At 42.2% G+C, this 12,856-nt stretch overlaps 2 protein-coding genes across 4 annotated transcripts in view; one reads left to right on the top strand and one right to left on the bottom strand.

Moving 5' to 3' along the window:
- Nucleotides 1-3,163: 3,163 nt before the first annotated feature.
- SMIM20 (small integral membrane protein 20) lies at nt 3,164-7,187 on the bottom strand. 2 transcript variants are annotated; one of them, NM_001145430.2, is made up of 3 exons: nt 6,905-7,043; nt 4,933-4,989; nt 3,164-3,705 (listed from the first exon to the last, which is right to left on the bottom strand). In NM_001145430.2, exons 1-3 carry the CDS (start codon nt 7,011-7,013, stop codon nt 3,668-3,670), a joined length of 204 nt encoding a protein of 67 aa, NP_001138902.1. In that variant the 5' UTR covers nt 7,014-7,043; the 3' UTR covers nt 3,164-3,667. The 2 variants fall into 2 exon arrangements, with proteins under 2 accessions (NP_001138902.1, XP_046796279.1); XM_046940323.1 differs by lacking the exon at nt 3,164-3,705 and having other exon boundaries at nt 4,932-4,989; nt 6,808-7,187.
- Nucleotides 7,128-12,856, top strand: part of SEL1L3 (SEL1L family member 3) — a 32,776-nt gene continuing 27,047 nt past the window's right edge. The window contains exons 1-3 of one of the 2 annotated variants that reach the window (XM_046940623.1): nt 7,128-7,313; nt 7,438-7,474; nt 11,382-11,949. In XM_046940623.1, the coding sequence (XP_046796579.1) occupies nt 7,472-7,474; nt 11,382-11,949 (571 nt within the window). In that variant the 5' untranslated portion in view covers nt 7,128-7,313; nt 7,438-7,471. The other variant, XM_040699296.2, reaches the window with a different exon arrangement.

The raw sequence follows: 12,856 nt of genomic DNA on the forward strand, positions 1-12,856 counted from the left end.
CTTCATTGTGCAAAGGACAGAAGGTAGGACCCGTTGTTACAGAAGACAAGAAAAGTGGCAAGTCAAAGCACATGCAAAACTGTCAGGTCTATGCTTAGAACAGACACCTGAGCCCACAGCAAAATCTGTCCATTTTCCTACTTTTTTTTTTTTTCTGCAACAGTATTAACATTCACATAGGGTTGTATTTCAACTTACAGGTGGTAGTTCATGCTCACATTTGGAGATTTTGAAATAAATATCAGTATTGTGAAGAGCAGGTGAGTTTCCTGTTTGATTCCAAGAAGCCAAAATTCTGTACCCAGAGCATATGTAGGATATGAAGCCCTGGGAAATTTCAGTTGTTTTTTCTTTTTGAAAAAGATTCTTTAAAACATTTAAATACTCGTTACCAAAAGATCTACTTCCCAGTCCAGTGTTTCATAATCATGAAGAAAAGCTCCTAGGTAAGAACCCGAAAGGTTTTCCAGATTATCAGAATAATCAACCCCTGTACTTACTGCCATCACACCGAGCATGGAAGGGGAGTACTACTACTCTTATTTTACAAAGTGCTGCCAGAAAAAAAAGTCTTGCAGAGCATAGAACTGACCACAACTGTCCTAATTTCCAAGGCAATGTTTTAAACACTGCACTATTTTCCTTGCAAGGCTAATATGTTAAAACAAGCTTTGATATGCTTTACCCTGCACTTTGGTTTTTGCCCTCCAGTCATACGCTGTCCACATAAAAACTGTATCTTCTGCAGCACTTTCTCAGAAGCTAGAAAATAATTTCCTTCCACTAACAAACATACTATTTGGGTTGTGTGGCATCACAGAAAAAGTCAATGCAGCTTTCCATTTACTGCTGCGTCTGCAGATTAACATGAAGAAGGTCAGTAGGAGTGTACACAGTTCTGAGAAAATGAGTAGTTAATTATTGTTAGACTGCAAGAAGGGAAAATGCATCATTTCTTTTGGTGTAGAAAACTGCAAAAAATAACAACTGCTTCTTTTTCTGGACTTTTTTTTTTTTTTTTTTTTGGTAGAGGACCATCTATACAGTCATACTTGAAGATCAGTTAACACTACTCAATGTGTTTAAGTACCAAAGAATAAAAACCCCTTCTCGCCTTACCAGTGGAAACAATCTCAACAATTCAAGTGCAGTCTTCAGCACGTACTGTAAAATCTCATTTTTCTTTCTTGCCAGTATGTTTTGCTGTATTTACCCATCCTATTGTGTTTGTGTTTGAGAGTTTCATTGTATCATTAACAATCTACAGTATTTCAGAGTCATGTTTGGGTTTAGATCAAAATGCCCACCTTCCTCTTCGTAATACAAGTTCTAATAATTTCGAAACTTATCAGCTTAAAATAGACTCAAACTTAGTACAAGAAAATGCTTCTGTCAGGTTGTCAAAGCACAGTTTTTGAAACATTTATCAGAGTCCATCAGAGGATAAAGTCATATTTGTTGTTTATATACCAGCTAGAATAAACAAAATCAGTTCATATTAAAGAACAACTGTTTTGAAAACATTCTTAGAAGACATTTTTATCACAACGATCAGAAAAGGTAGAACAAAACCATCATATTGGTTCCCCTGGCAGATTAGACACACGGAGATTTCCCAAGTGCCAAAATTATATAGAATTTTGTATTACTGTAAACATACCCAACTGTTTTGTATGCTTGTGTTGAAAACAAGTAGTAGTCCACAAAAGCAGAAAACTTTTAACTTCAGAGCAAGCTAAGGAAAGAGTTCTTGGGAATACAACTGGCTATCTATCTAACCTCCCCTGCAACTAAGCAGATAGGAGATTGTATCCAGTGCCCAGAAGTACAACAAAGCACTGTCACTATGCCCAGGAAGCCAACTGCAGGATTAGGACTTCCCACATGAGTCCAGGGCAAGTCTTCAGCAACTGGCAAATGCCAGAGCAATAACAGAAAATTTCAGTGTGAACTGAGAATTACTGTAGTATCTTCTCTGTTGTTTTAAGAATTTTATTTTGTATTGGTTTGCATAAATAATTTTTCTTTTTTTGTCAGAAAAAAAGATTTGAAAAAGACATTCTTTAATATAAGATCTTAAAGATGTGAGAAATTAAGAAGAGGAAATATGTGTCTGTGTGGGAGGGGAACAACAGCAAAAGGCAGAAAAGGAATATCAAGTAACGACTGTTTTGGCAAAGAACACTGTAAAAGATGAGTCTTTTATCTGTCATTAAGAAAGCCAGGTGATGTCTGAAAAAAAGCCAGAAAACTAACACCTGTTCACTTAATGAGCAATGTTCACTGCACATGTATTCTTGCAGCAGTCTTTAAAATGTTTGTCTCACAACAAAATACTAAGAATAAATGTAGAAAAGAAGATAGCACATACATTTAACTTGAATATGCTACACCTGTACTCAACAGTATCAGTTGGGATACAGCCCATAACTGCAGGTTATAGATCATTTCTTTCTTCTGAAAACATCATTTATTCAGAACTCTAATTTACCAAATAAATTGAGGTAAATTAGGGTAAGGATTTTAAATAGGAGCAATCCTTTACTAGGCTGTTCTCACGATCATTATACTCATCATAAAGGTGCTTTTACAAATATACTTTGAAATACCTGCTTTTCTACCCCAACAGTCTTAACCTACTTTACTGGCTGTCAAGGTTTTGGTGGGAGAGAGGTGGGCTGCAACACAACGACACGCACACAGTCCCAGCTGGTTCCCTGATGCACCCACAGAGGACACAGATCAGCCCATCGGCCAAATGGGTGGCAACTTTGTGAAAACATATTTAAGAAACAACAAGAAAAAGACAGGAAGAATGAGGAGGATAAAATGAGAAATAGCAATAAAAATGTCAGAAAAGGAGGGCAAGGAGGTGCTGCAGGCACCAGAGAAGGTATTTCCCTGCAGTGTGTGGAGAGGACCACGCCAGAGTCAATATCCAAACTGCAACATGGAAGACATGTCTGTTTTGCTCACAACAGTAGACAGTAAACAATCTTCCCATTGCTATCAAAACCCACGAGCTTCTTCATCCTGTCTTCTCCCCAGTCCTGCCGAGGAATGGGAACAAGAGATTGGCTAGGTGATCACTTGGCAGCCATTCAAGGTTAACCATCACACCTGCTCACAAAATATATAACAAATAACGAAGAACACACATTGATTTGAATGGAAGAAATTTTAATGCACAAATTCTCACTCACCATGTTATATTCTGCCTAAGAGAGAGCAAATCTTCACCAGTCTCTCTTAGTATAAACTTCTATCATGTTTTCACAATTAAACCACAGAAAGTAATTTTCAAACTAGGGAGGAAACTGCAGTGGTCTGCATAATTTAGTCTATTCATAATTTGTTCTCCAAATGTTTACAGATTAACCACAAAAATAATTCTTCTTCCTTTTTCTCAAGGAAGTAAATATTTTACTTCTTAACACAAGAAACAGTCACCTCTCTAGCAGTCTGTCCATTGTGCCACAGCACCCTGCCAAAACTGGGATGTTTCCTCCTCTTGGCTTTCCAACCAGTAGCATTTATTGCTCCTCATATGCCCACACAGCATAATCAGAAATCTTCTCCAGCGACGCCCAAAGGCATACTTCAGTGTACGAAGAAATAATTGAAGTTCATCTTCAGTTCTACCTTGAAATGCACCACGCTGGCAACATTACTTTCTTCCAAATGGATCAGACCACACTTTTAACCCTACAAATCAAATACAAAAATACCAGCAGTTCATAACCACAATTTTGGAAAAAAAAAAAAAAAAGATCTTGTCTGCTATTAGTGTGTGAAAAAACAAAATATGAATGAGTCTCAATAACATTTTCTGCACTGAGTTCAAAAATCTACTTAAGCTTGAAAAGTATTTAGGAATTCAACCTTATCTTCACCTTAAGCTTCAGATAGCAGAAAAGTCAATCACACCAGCATGTAAGGTATTACAATATTGTTGAAAAAAAACCATTTAGAATCCCGTCAATTTGATACTTCAATTTGTTTGGATTTCACAATCAACTACTGGAACTCATAAATCATCATCAACAGCTAAATTTACATAAAAAATAACACTGAGGAGGACTGGTCATCAAGTACCTGCACCTTGGATAAATGAGACAGCCCAATCTTCTTTATTGTTTAATAAAAAGTGCATTTACAAGACATTTATGTCAATATAACTTGCCTGCTCCTCTTCAAAATTTCATTGCTTTCTTGGAAAGTCAGTCCTGCATTGATGATTTAACTGATATGCATAGTAAGGACATGGCACTAATGCTATTGGATTTTCCCCTGCTTGCTGTCAGGCTCTTCTAAAAATAGGACTTAAGTTATCCTTTAACATATTCAAATACAAACTGTTTCATCAAGACATGTATTCCGTAACTTTAAATGAGAAATATCAACCTTGCCAGTTCTGCTATATAAGTCAATGGATTATCAATTATGGTATAACTGTATATAAGTGAGTAGTATGATTTTATTCCCCTCCTACTCCTTCTACTTGTAACAGCAGGCACTGAAAAGCTATTAGCACTGCATTCAAAATTTTCTTTAGTATTGCATATGTCTGCCTCCCACGAGGCTGGAAGGTAATGACAAAATTCCTCACAAATTGCGTTTCAGCTGACTTGTAAAGCAGCATTCAATAAAACAAAGGTGCAACGAACTATTTTCTACAGCTAGAGCTCAGACCACTCATGGTTTGTTTACTCTGAACTGATGCAGAAGTTATTTTCTCATGTGCAAGGTATTTAAGAAATAGCGAAGATAACAGAATCCCTAAAACTTTCTTAGCTGGTTGAATTTAAAACAGATTTTATCAAATCCATAATTTTAAGTAATGTATTCTTCACTGCATAACTTAAATCCATAGAAATATTCAAGTCTTAAAGAAGACCTATAAAACAGTACAAACTCATGAATCAAGTATACCTGGAGGCTGGATATTCTCTTGAACAATACCAGCTCGGTTTATTGACTGTTCTCTCTCTGGAAAACAAAACAGAAAGAACAATATCAATAAAAAGAAAATATTAAAACATCTTGACCTCACCTAGTGAGGTCTGAACCCCACACAGTAAAATTCTGATGAATATGCATGTATACAACACGAATGTAGCATTCCCACTTAACAGAGAAACTAAGAGCTAGTTGATTCTGCAAGGTTACAAACTATAAGATAACCATCTTAAAGTAATGACTACTTTTTACAAACAGTGCTACAACATCTGCTGTGATCCCTTAACTTAAGGAAGAAGCACTGCTTTAGGGAGATAATCCTCACATGCTCAACAGAAAACTCCTCAAAGAATTTATTCCTTCCAGAATTGGTGATCTCCACCTTCAGGTTCTGGAAACTGTTGTTCCAGGGAGATTTCATGGCAGCACCACTGCTTGTAAATGTTTTGAAGCTGGATATTAGGGGGATATTTTCCATGCAATGGACCTATTGCAGGGTTGGTTTGTTACAGATGAGACAATGAACTATCAATTATAGTATTATTATATACAAATGTTTTTGAAGATTCAACCACTTTCAGGAAGAAAAATTGTTAAAATTGTATTATTTTACCCTAATAAATGCTGCCACCACCGCTTCTCTCCCTGCTTCCTATTAAGTGCTTTACCACCACAGTGCTTTCAAGCAGACATCACAGCACTTGGCTGTAGCAGCCTCTTGCCCGTCCCACTGAACTTTTTAAGCCTTTAATAAACATTGTCAAGAATCACTCCAGAGCACTGAAACCCGTTCTTTCCTATTGCAGGATACTACGTGCTGATGATCCAGATGTCTGACTTGGAATCACAGAATTGTCTGAGTCGGAAGAGACCCTTAAAGGCCATCCAGTCCAACTCCCCCTGCAATGAACAGGGACACCTGCAGCTGCATCAGGTTGCTCAGAGACCCATCGGGCCTGACACTGAGTGCCTGCAGGGGCGGAGCAACCACCCCTTCTCTGGGCAACTGTTCCAGTGCTTCACTACCCTTACTGTAAAAAACTTATTCCTTACACCCAATCTAAGTCTCCTCTCTTTTAGTTTGAAACTATTTCCCCTTGAAAACTGGCACTTCAGACCCAGCTTCCTATTACACAGAAATAACGAGCGTTTCACCACAGCTCAAGTCAATGAGGGGCACGAGCAGTTCTGTTGTCACACAGCTTACTCCAAAAATCAAACCCTCTGTACCCTAAAGGTTAAAATTAATATTTCCACTGAAGTACCACAACCACAGAACGCCACGTTCTGATCTATGCATCAGGTGAACACTGGTGCAGCTCTCATACAGCTGATAAGTGCCAAGAAAAGCACACAGGAAATTAACAAAGGTGCGGTCCAATGAGGGCCAGAGGCACAGGTGATAAACGGAGCCTGAAATCAGGTAATACATAGCAAGTGTGAGTGTGCAACAAAACCGTGCTTGTGGCAGTTTCCACCTTCACAAACATTGCTTCCTTCAATTATTTTGGATGCTTGCAAGTTAAATTTTACTCCACCGTCAAGGCGAGGCTAAAGTCCCTCTGAAGTGATCAATAACTTCGTTGCCCTTTTTGTTTTTCTTCCTAGAAACCTCTTCAGAGTAACCGCGTGCACCTTTGCGGCAGCGCCTCGTTTGCCCTCACAAAGGTAAACGGGCGGTGAGGTGCGTCACACCCACACGCTCCCCTGCCCGGCTTGGCAGGCGCCGAGGCACGGCTCCCGCTCCGCGCTGCCACTGTGGGGCATCCCAGGGCTTCCCGGTACGACGCTTCACAGAACGACCGTACGTTACACACAGCCCCGTCGCAGCCAACAACGCAGGGTCACCTTGAGACCAAACCACTCCGAGTTTCACGTCAATTTTACAGAGGCCCCGGAGCCCTGCAGGCCCTGCCCGCTCCCCTGCCCTGCTCCGGGCACTCACTGTACTCCTCGGGCAGCAGCAGCGGCCGGAAGTAGATGGGGTAGAAGGCGGCCCCCACCACGGCCGCGAAGCCGCCGAAGATGACGAGCGTGCGGAACAGCCTGGCCATGGCGGCGGAGGGACGCCCCGCGTCCGGGACGGAAGCTCCGCGGCCGCCGCTTCCGGGCGAGACGGGGCCCGGCGGGCGGAGCGGGGAGGGCGGCGTGCCGCCGCCGAGCTCGGCAGACGCAGCGACGGCGCTGGGGCGGACGCTTCCTGCCGAGCGCCAGCGCTCTGTCGCTCCGACGCTGCTCGGCCCCCCCGCGACCGGATGCCGCCCCGGCCCAGCCGCGCCCTCCTCTCCACACCTGCGGCGGCCGCTCGGGGCGCGGCGCGGCGCTGCGCGAGCCCCTCCTCCAGGAAGCCGGATCTGCCGCATCCGTGTCGGCGGGGCCGGCCGGGCCGGGCAGCAGCGGGCAGCGCCACGCCGCGGGGCGCCGCCGCCGCCGCCGCCTCCTGAGCCGCCGCGGCAGCATGCGGCCCCCGGCCGAGCCCCGCCGCGTCTCTCCTCTCGTCCTCCTCTTCCTGATGGTGAGTGGCGGTCCCCGCACCTGCCGCGGCTCCCCGAGCTCGGGCGGCCCGGCTCGGGAGGAGGGCGTCGGGCAGTCGCGGCCCGGCCCCGGGCACGGGGAAGCGTGTGGGTGACGATCGGGGGATGCAGCCCCGCGGGGCCAGGCCGGGTCGAGGCGGTAACGCGCTCTGTGTGGCAGGTGGCTCTGAGCTGGGCTTCGTGGGTTGGAGGCAATGGGGGTTCTGCTGTCATCGCCTCCAGATGCGTGTGTGTGGCCACTGTAACGCGTGAAGGGAATCACTGCGTTCTGAAGGCATCTGCTAAGCACAGTTTGTTCCTCTTCTACTCTGCTGAACACAAACTCCAATTAGAGTCCCCGTACGTGTATGGGACACTGATGCTGACGGGGAGCAGAGCAGTCCCTGCTCTGGTGTGTCTCCTTTCCACACAACTTAAAAATCAGCATGACGTGGCGGTCACAGGTACAGGGCTGTGGTTGTCCTCAGGCTCTGAGCAAACAGGCCCGGTCCCATAGGATCATGTGGGGGATTTCTGTGGGGGTGAGCCCTAGTCCTGCTGAGACCTTATTCCAGCTATGAAAAGCATAATTCTATAGAAAAACCTTTTCTATAGTATTTCACCACTGAAATATTCACTTTCCTACTAGTGGCTCTGATTCAGTCCTGACATCTGGCAGGATGGCGTGGGCTAATGCCCTCGGGTTCAGTGGATTTAAGGAGAAGATCCAAGAACAGAACCTGTACAGCTTTTGTGATTAAGGTACCCCACACAGTGAAACCTCTGTGCCTTCCTCAATGAACTCTGCCTGGCCTACAGTACATTTTTGATCTGCCATAGCTGTCCTGTTTACTGCACAGGGAAAATGTTGTATTTAAATCTCATAATCGCACTCGTTTTGTAATCCTTTCATCTCAGCTCCCTGTAGGCAGAGATTATGCACAATATACTCCACGTTGTCTGAGGTAACGCTGAGGGAAGACCTGGGACCCCTTACAGAGCAGAGGTACTCATTTAGCAGGTGCGCCACACAATGCCTGGAGAGCAAGGCAGGGAGGCAGCCAGGTGGGAACATACGCTGGGCTGTGATTTGGGAGACTGCCGTCCCAGGTCTCTGTCACAGCTGCATCAGCAGGGGATGGCTTTGTGTTGTGTCCCAGCCTAGATGAGCATCCTGAGGGGTTCAGTGGGTGTGATGTAGCTGCAGACCCAAATATGTCTCGTGTGTTTTTGCAGCGCATGTCTCAATCAATACATCAGACACCAATGAGAAAATGGTCAGGAGTTAACCTGTGGGAGCCATTTTGCAGAACAGGCGCTGAGGGAAGACAGAGCTGAGGTTGATCTGTGCATCATCGGTCGCACTACGTCATGCCTAGGTGCCCTAGGAACATCATGGAGCTTATTCTGCAAGAGCTGGTTGTGGGTTGCAGTGCTTGCCGCCTTGGCACATATGCACCACAAAAAGTAGTGTTGTTTCTGCCAGAATCGGCCTTCCGTTGGAAGCCAGATGGCCACGTTCACATACTGCTGTGTCTTTGCTAATGAAAACTGCCAGACCCAAGCAGTGTCTGCAGGGAGCCAACTCCTGTGTGTCTGTGTTGGATAAACCCCTGCAAAGTGAGGGCTGGCTGTATACATTTGAACTGTGAATAGATATATATGAATAGCAGTGGTAATGTGATGCTTCATACTGTCTACCTGGTGTACTTCAACATCCTGTGATAAACATACAGTCTTCTATAATCTGGGAGCCACGACACAAGGAAGATTCTGATATATCATACAAATTAAGCTGTTTTGCAGTACTGTTTCTTGCAAGGTCCAAAAATTACCTGATAAATATGAATGGTATCGATCTAGTAGAGGAGTCATAGTATAACTTTTGGATGCCATTATGTGTGCTCTGTAGAGGTAACTAGAACCAAATAAGGAAACACATAATAGTATATTTATAAGATATTAGAATTAGTATTAAAGTTGTTGCCAGATTCTGTATCAGTATTTCTGCACATGTGTTATTGCAGGATGTGATGGTCAGCTTTCCAATGGACACCAGCCTCCTACTGGTCGTTCTTTTTTATCCCCTTCAGTAAATCTGTCTTAATACACATCATTTAAACAATGCCTGCAGATAGATTTGTTAGATTCAAATGGGTATTTCTACTGTGCTTTGCCACTGGTGATTGAAATGTTGATTTAGTTTGAATAGAATTTTATCCATTTTATAGAATGTGAAACAAGACAGAGGGAGAGGAAAGCTGTTACTCTGAAGACACAACCTGTTGTAAAAAGCCTAGATCCTGGCATTGTGGTGTGGTTTGCATTTTTATTTGTCCAAAATAAATGTGTATCTTGGGGCTTCCATGTGTTTGTACAGCATCACTACACATTTGGTTTCCTGACTCATGCTGGACATGAGGAGGTAAGGAACTCTTGGCTGTTCTTTTGGAAAGCAGTTTGAGTAACAACTACAGAAAGATCTATAACCTATGAATAAATCTGGTTATTGGGAGTTACCAGCTGCTAGCAGCTATACCCACCTTCTTCATTCAAAAGTTCCCTCGCTCAGTTATGTCTTCCAATTTCTGCTTTAAATAAAGGAGAAAAATTTGGCCACACAGTTAAATCTAAATTTGTCTAAGAATGAGGAGGGGAGTACAGGTGAGCTTAGTTCTAGCTTTTCCTGATATTTACAGCTTTGCAAGTTAAGCAGGCAAATATTTGTTTTCAGAGTAGCTTTAAAGGACTGTTAATGTATTCTTAAGATATAAAAAAGGAAAACAATTCATTTTATTTACTGATTGCCATCTTGGCACAGGGGTGAGGTCTTTTCTTTCAGGCACATACATCTGATAGATAGAAATGTACAAACTATTTGGTTCAAGCTTTTAAATATTTTGAGAATTGCAGTGAAAAACTCATCAACATGAGGTAGCTATCCAAGCTATTTCAGTTTACTCTGTTTAAGCTTCGTGAAGTGAGAAGTCACTGAGAGCAGAGCTTCTCATTTTGAATTACCTTAACTACCAGCTTCCCTGGTAGTCCAGAGTGACAGTATGGAACGTTTTATGCAGATCTGGGAATCTGGCAGAAGCACACTGGTGGTGGTGGCTCCCCAGGCTCAGTAATCCTCAGTATCCCTGGCAGCACATCAAGCCAGTCGCTGGCTGCTGAGCAGAAAGAAAAAAAAGCAGTGAGAAGCTTTAGAGACAAGAAAGTGAGCATGGAGAATAATCCTTGTGTATGTCCAAGAACTCATAAAGAATGTATTGTACACAGCTATATGGAGCAGAAGCTAAGTACTGTCTGCCAGACTTGTTGCTCAGATTTATAAGTCCATCTTCCAGATAGGAATGTTTCTGTAGTAAGTTCTGAAATGCTTTATGAACATGAATTAATTTTCAGGAAACCATAATGGTCTGCTTTGGTTATCATTCCTGCTCTTCAGATAGCTCTCGTGCAGGTAGCAAAATGATCTAACTTTTTAGGAAGATAGAAATACCAGGCTGCAGCAGTGCAAGTGAACAATGATACGACGAATAAATGCCAACACCTTTTTGTAGATATTCTTTAGGCTTGATCCTAGGAACATGTATAAATAGCATGACGTGTAAGTCAGTATCTTAGTGAGCCAGATTCCACTTACAGAAGGATACACCCTCTAAGTACTGTTTTGTAGAAGCGTATGTGGCTTTGAGAAGTCAGTGGTAGGGGAATTGTTGCCATTAAAATCGTGGCAGTATATTTTCAGTAATCCATACCTACTTGCCGTGTGACAGAATCCTGGTAGTTTGGAGTCGGAGTACTGTGTATAAACCATCTGCTATCAGTGGGAGTATATTAGTAATTGTGTAGATTTGATTCTCTGGTTAACGTAATTCTTTTGTTGTGTTTTTTTGTTTACAGAATTTTGTGCCATCTTTTGGAAAGGAGACATTACGGACAACAGCAGTTACACCACAGTTTGGAAAAAAGATGGATTATGTGGACTTCATTCATTTAAACGTTTTGGAAAAGAAAGTCCTTAACAGTTCTGAGGTTTCTGTTCAGTATTTATGCTCTAAGCCTTGTATAATTAATTTGGAAGCAGTAGCTTCCTCAGAGTTCAGGACTGGTGTACCAGTATACAGAAGGAGGTGGAAGGATGAGAAGAATATTTATGTTCGTCAGACTCGACAAATACATTTGAGATTTCCAAGCATCATGGTTTACAGAGATGATTACATCATCAGAAACTCAATAATAGTGCACAGTGTGATATTATATGCATGGATTAGTCACCAATCAGTTAGCAGCTATGATGCTGAGCAGAATGGAAGCTACCAGGAGGCAGTTGCCAAGAATTACACTTTTTTAGAAGCAGTTCCACCCTTTGAACGCCCGTATAAAGACCACAAAGTCTGTCTTCAGTGGGGTGCTGACTATTTGTGGATGCTTCAGGCAAACAAGATACCTCAGTGCCCTCATGAAAGCGGTATGTGTTATGTCCCTTTGTTGTTGTTTGTTTCCCAGTGGACCTAATAGGACCCAAAGAACATCAGAAAATGTTTTAAGCTGTTAAAAAATACATAGCTATAGTAGAGGTTGGGTAGTATGACTTACTTGGCCCACATTATTTAGTGTAAGTTTAATAAGAGCAAGATTAGAGCTTCAAATGACAAAAATCATCATGTCGTTCAAAGCTGGCTTGTTTCATCACAGTGGCACAGCCTTTTATTTTCTGAGTGTATTCACAAAATTGTATTTAGAACTCCCTTAGCTCACTGGATATCATTCCCTCATCTTCAAACTTTATCTTCAAAAAGAGTCTGTGATTTAACATCTTGCATACATAATTCTCTTGCAGGTGGTCTACTTCTCCTCTGCTTGAGGTGATGACCGTATGCTCAAAAACAGATTTTTAAGAATTCATAATGCAATAAATGTTGCAGTACTTTCCCTGCCCCCCCCCCCCAAAGCCTTCATGGTCAAGGAGTGTTGATAAAATTAATAGTTCTAAATAAAAGATTTAAAATAAAGTTATTTTTCAACAGTGCTAGTTTTTCAACATTTGTTCTAGTGTTTATAAACTAAATATGTTATATTTGAACATTTTAATTCTCATTTCTCTTCAAGTGTACTCATAGATCCACACAAATCACAAGAAAAAATAACCATCGTCTGCTAAATAAGAATTATATTACTTACAATTTGCTAACAGAATGTTAAACTTCAGAGGTAGTATAAAAATAAATGGTACATCAGGTGTATCCTGTTGGTTAGCAAGGAGAAGTGTTTTATTTTGGGCTAAGTTTATAGATGGAAATATTTATATATCTAAATAAAAGTCCTACCCAATGATATGAATTCCTGAAACTCACAACTTCGCCTTCTAGGTTTTC

This window comes from Gallus gallus, chromosome 4 (assembly GCF_016699485.2).
Source record: "Gallus gallus isolate bGalGal1 chromosome 4, bGalGal1.mat.broiler.GRCg7b, whole genome shotgun sequence".
NCBI lineage: Eukaryota > Metazoa > Chordata > Aves > Galliformes > Phasianidae > Gallus > Gallus gallus.

Excerpts from the sequence above, each read along its gene's own strand:
- SMIM20 (NM_001145430.2), bottom strand. The coding sequence starts at position 7,013 with ATGGCCAGGCTGTTCCGCACGCTCGTCATCTTCGGCGGCTTCGCGGCC. Across the intron at positions 4,990-6,904 it reads GCTGCTGCCCGAGGAGTACA|AGAGAGAACAGTCAATAAAC; the intron begins GTGAGTGCCCGG and ends TTTGTTTTCCAG. Across the intron at positions 3,706-4,932 it reads AGAGAATATCCAGCCTCCAG|GGTTAAAAGTGTGGTCTGAT; the intron begins GTATACTTGATT and ends TTTGATTTGTAG.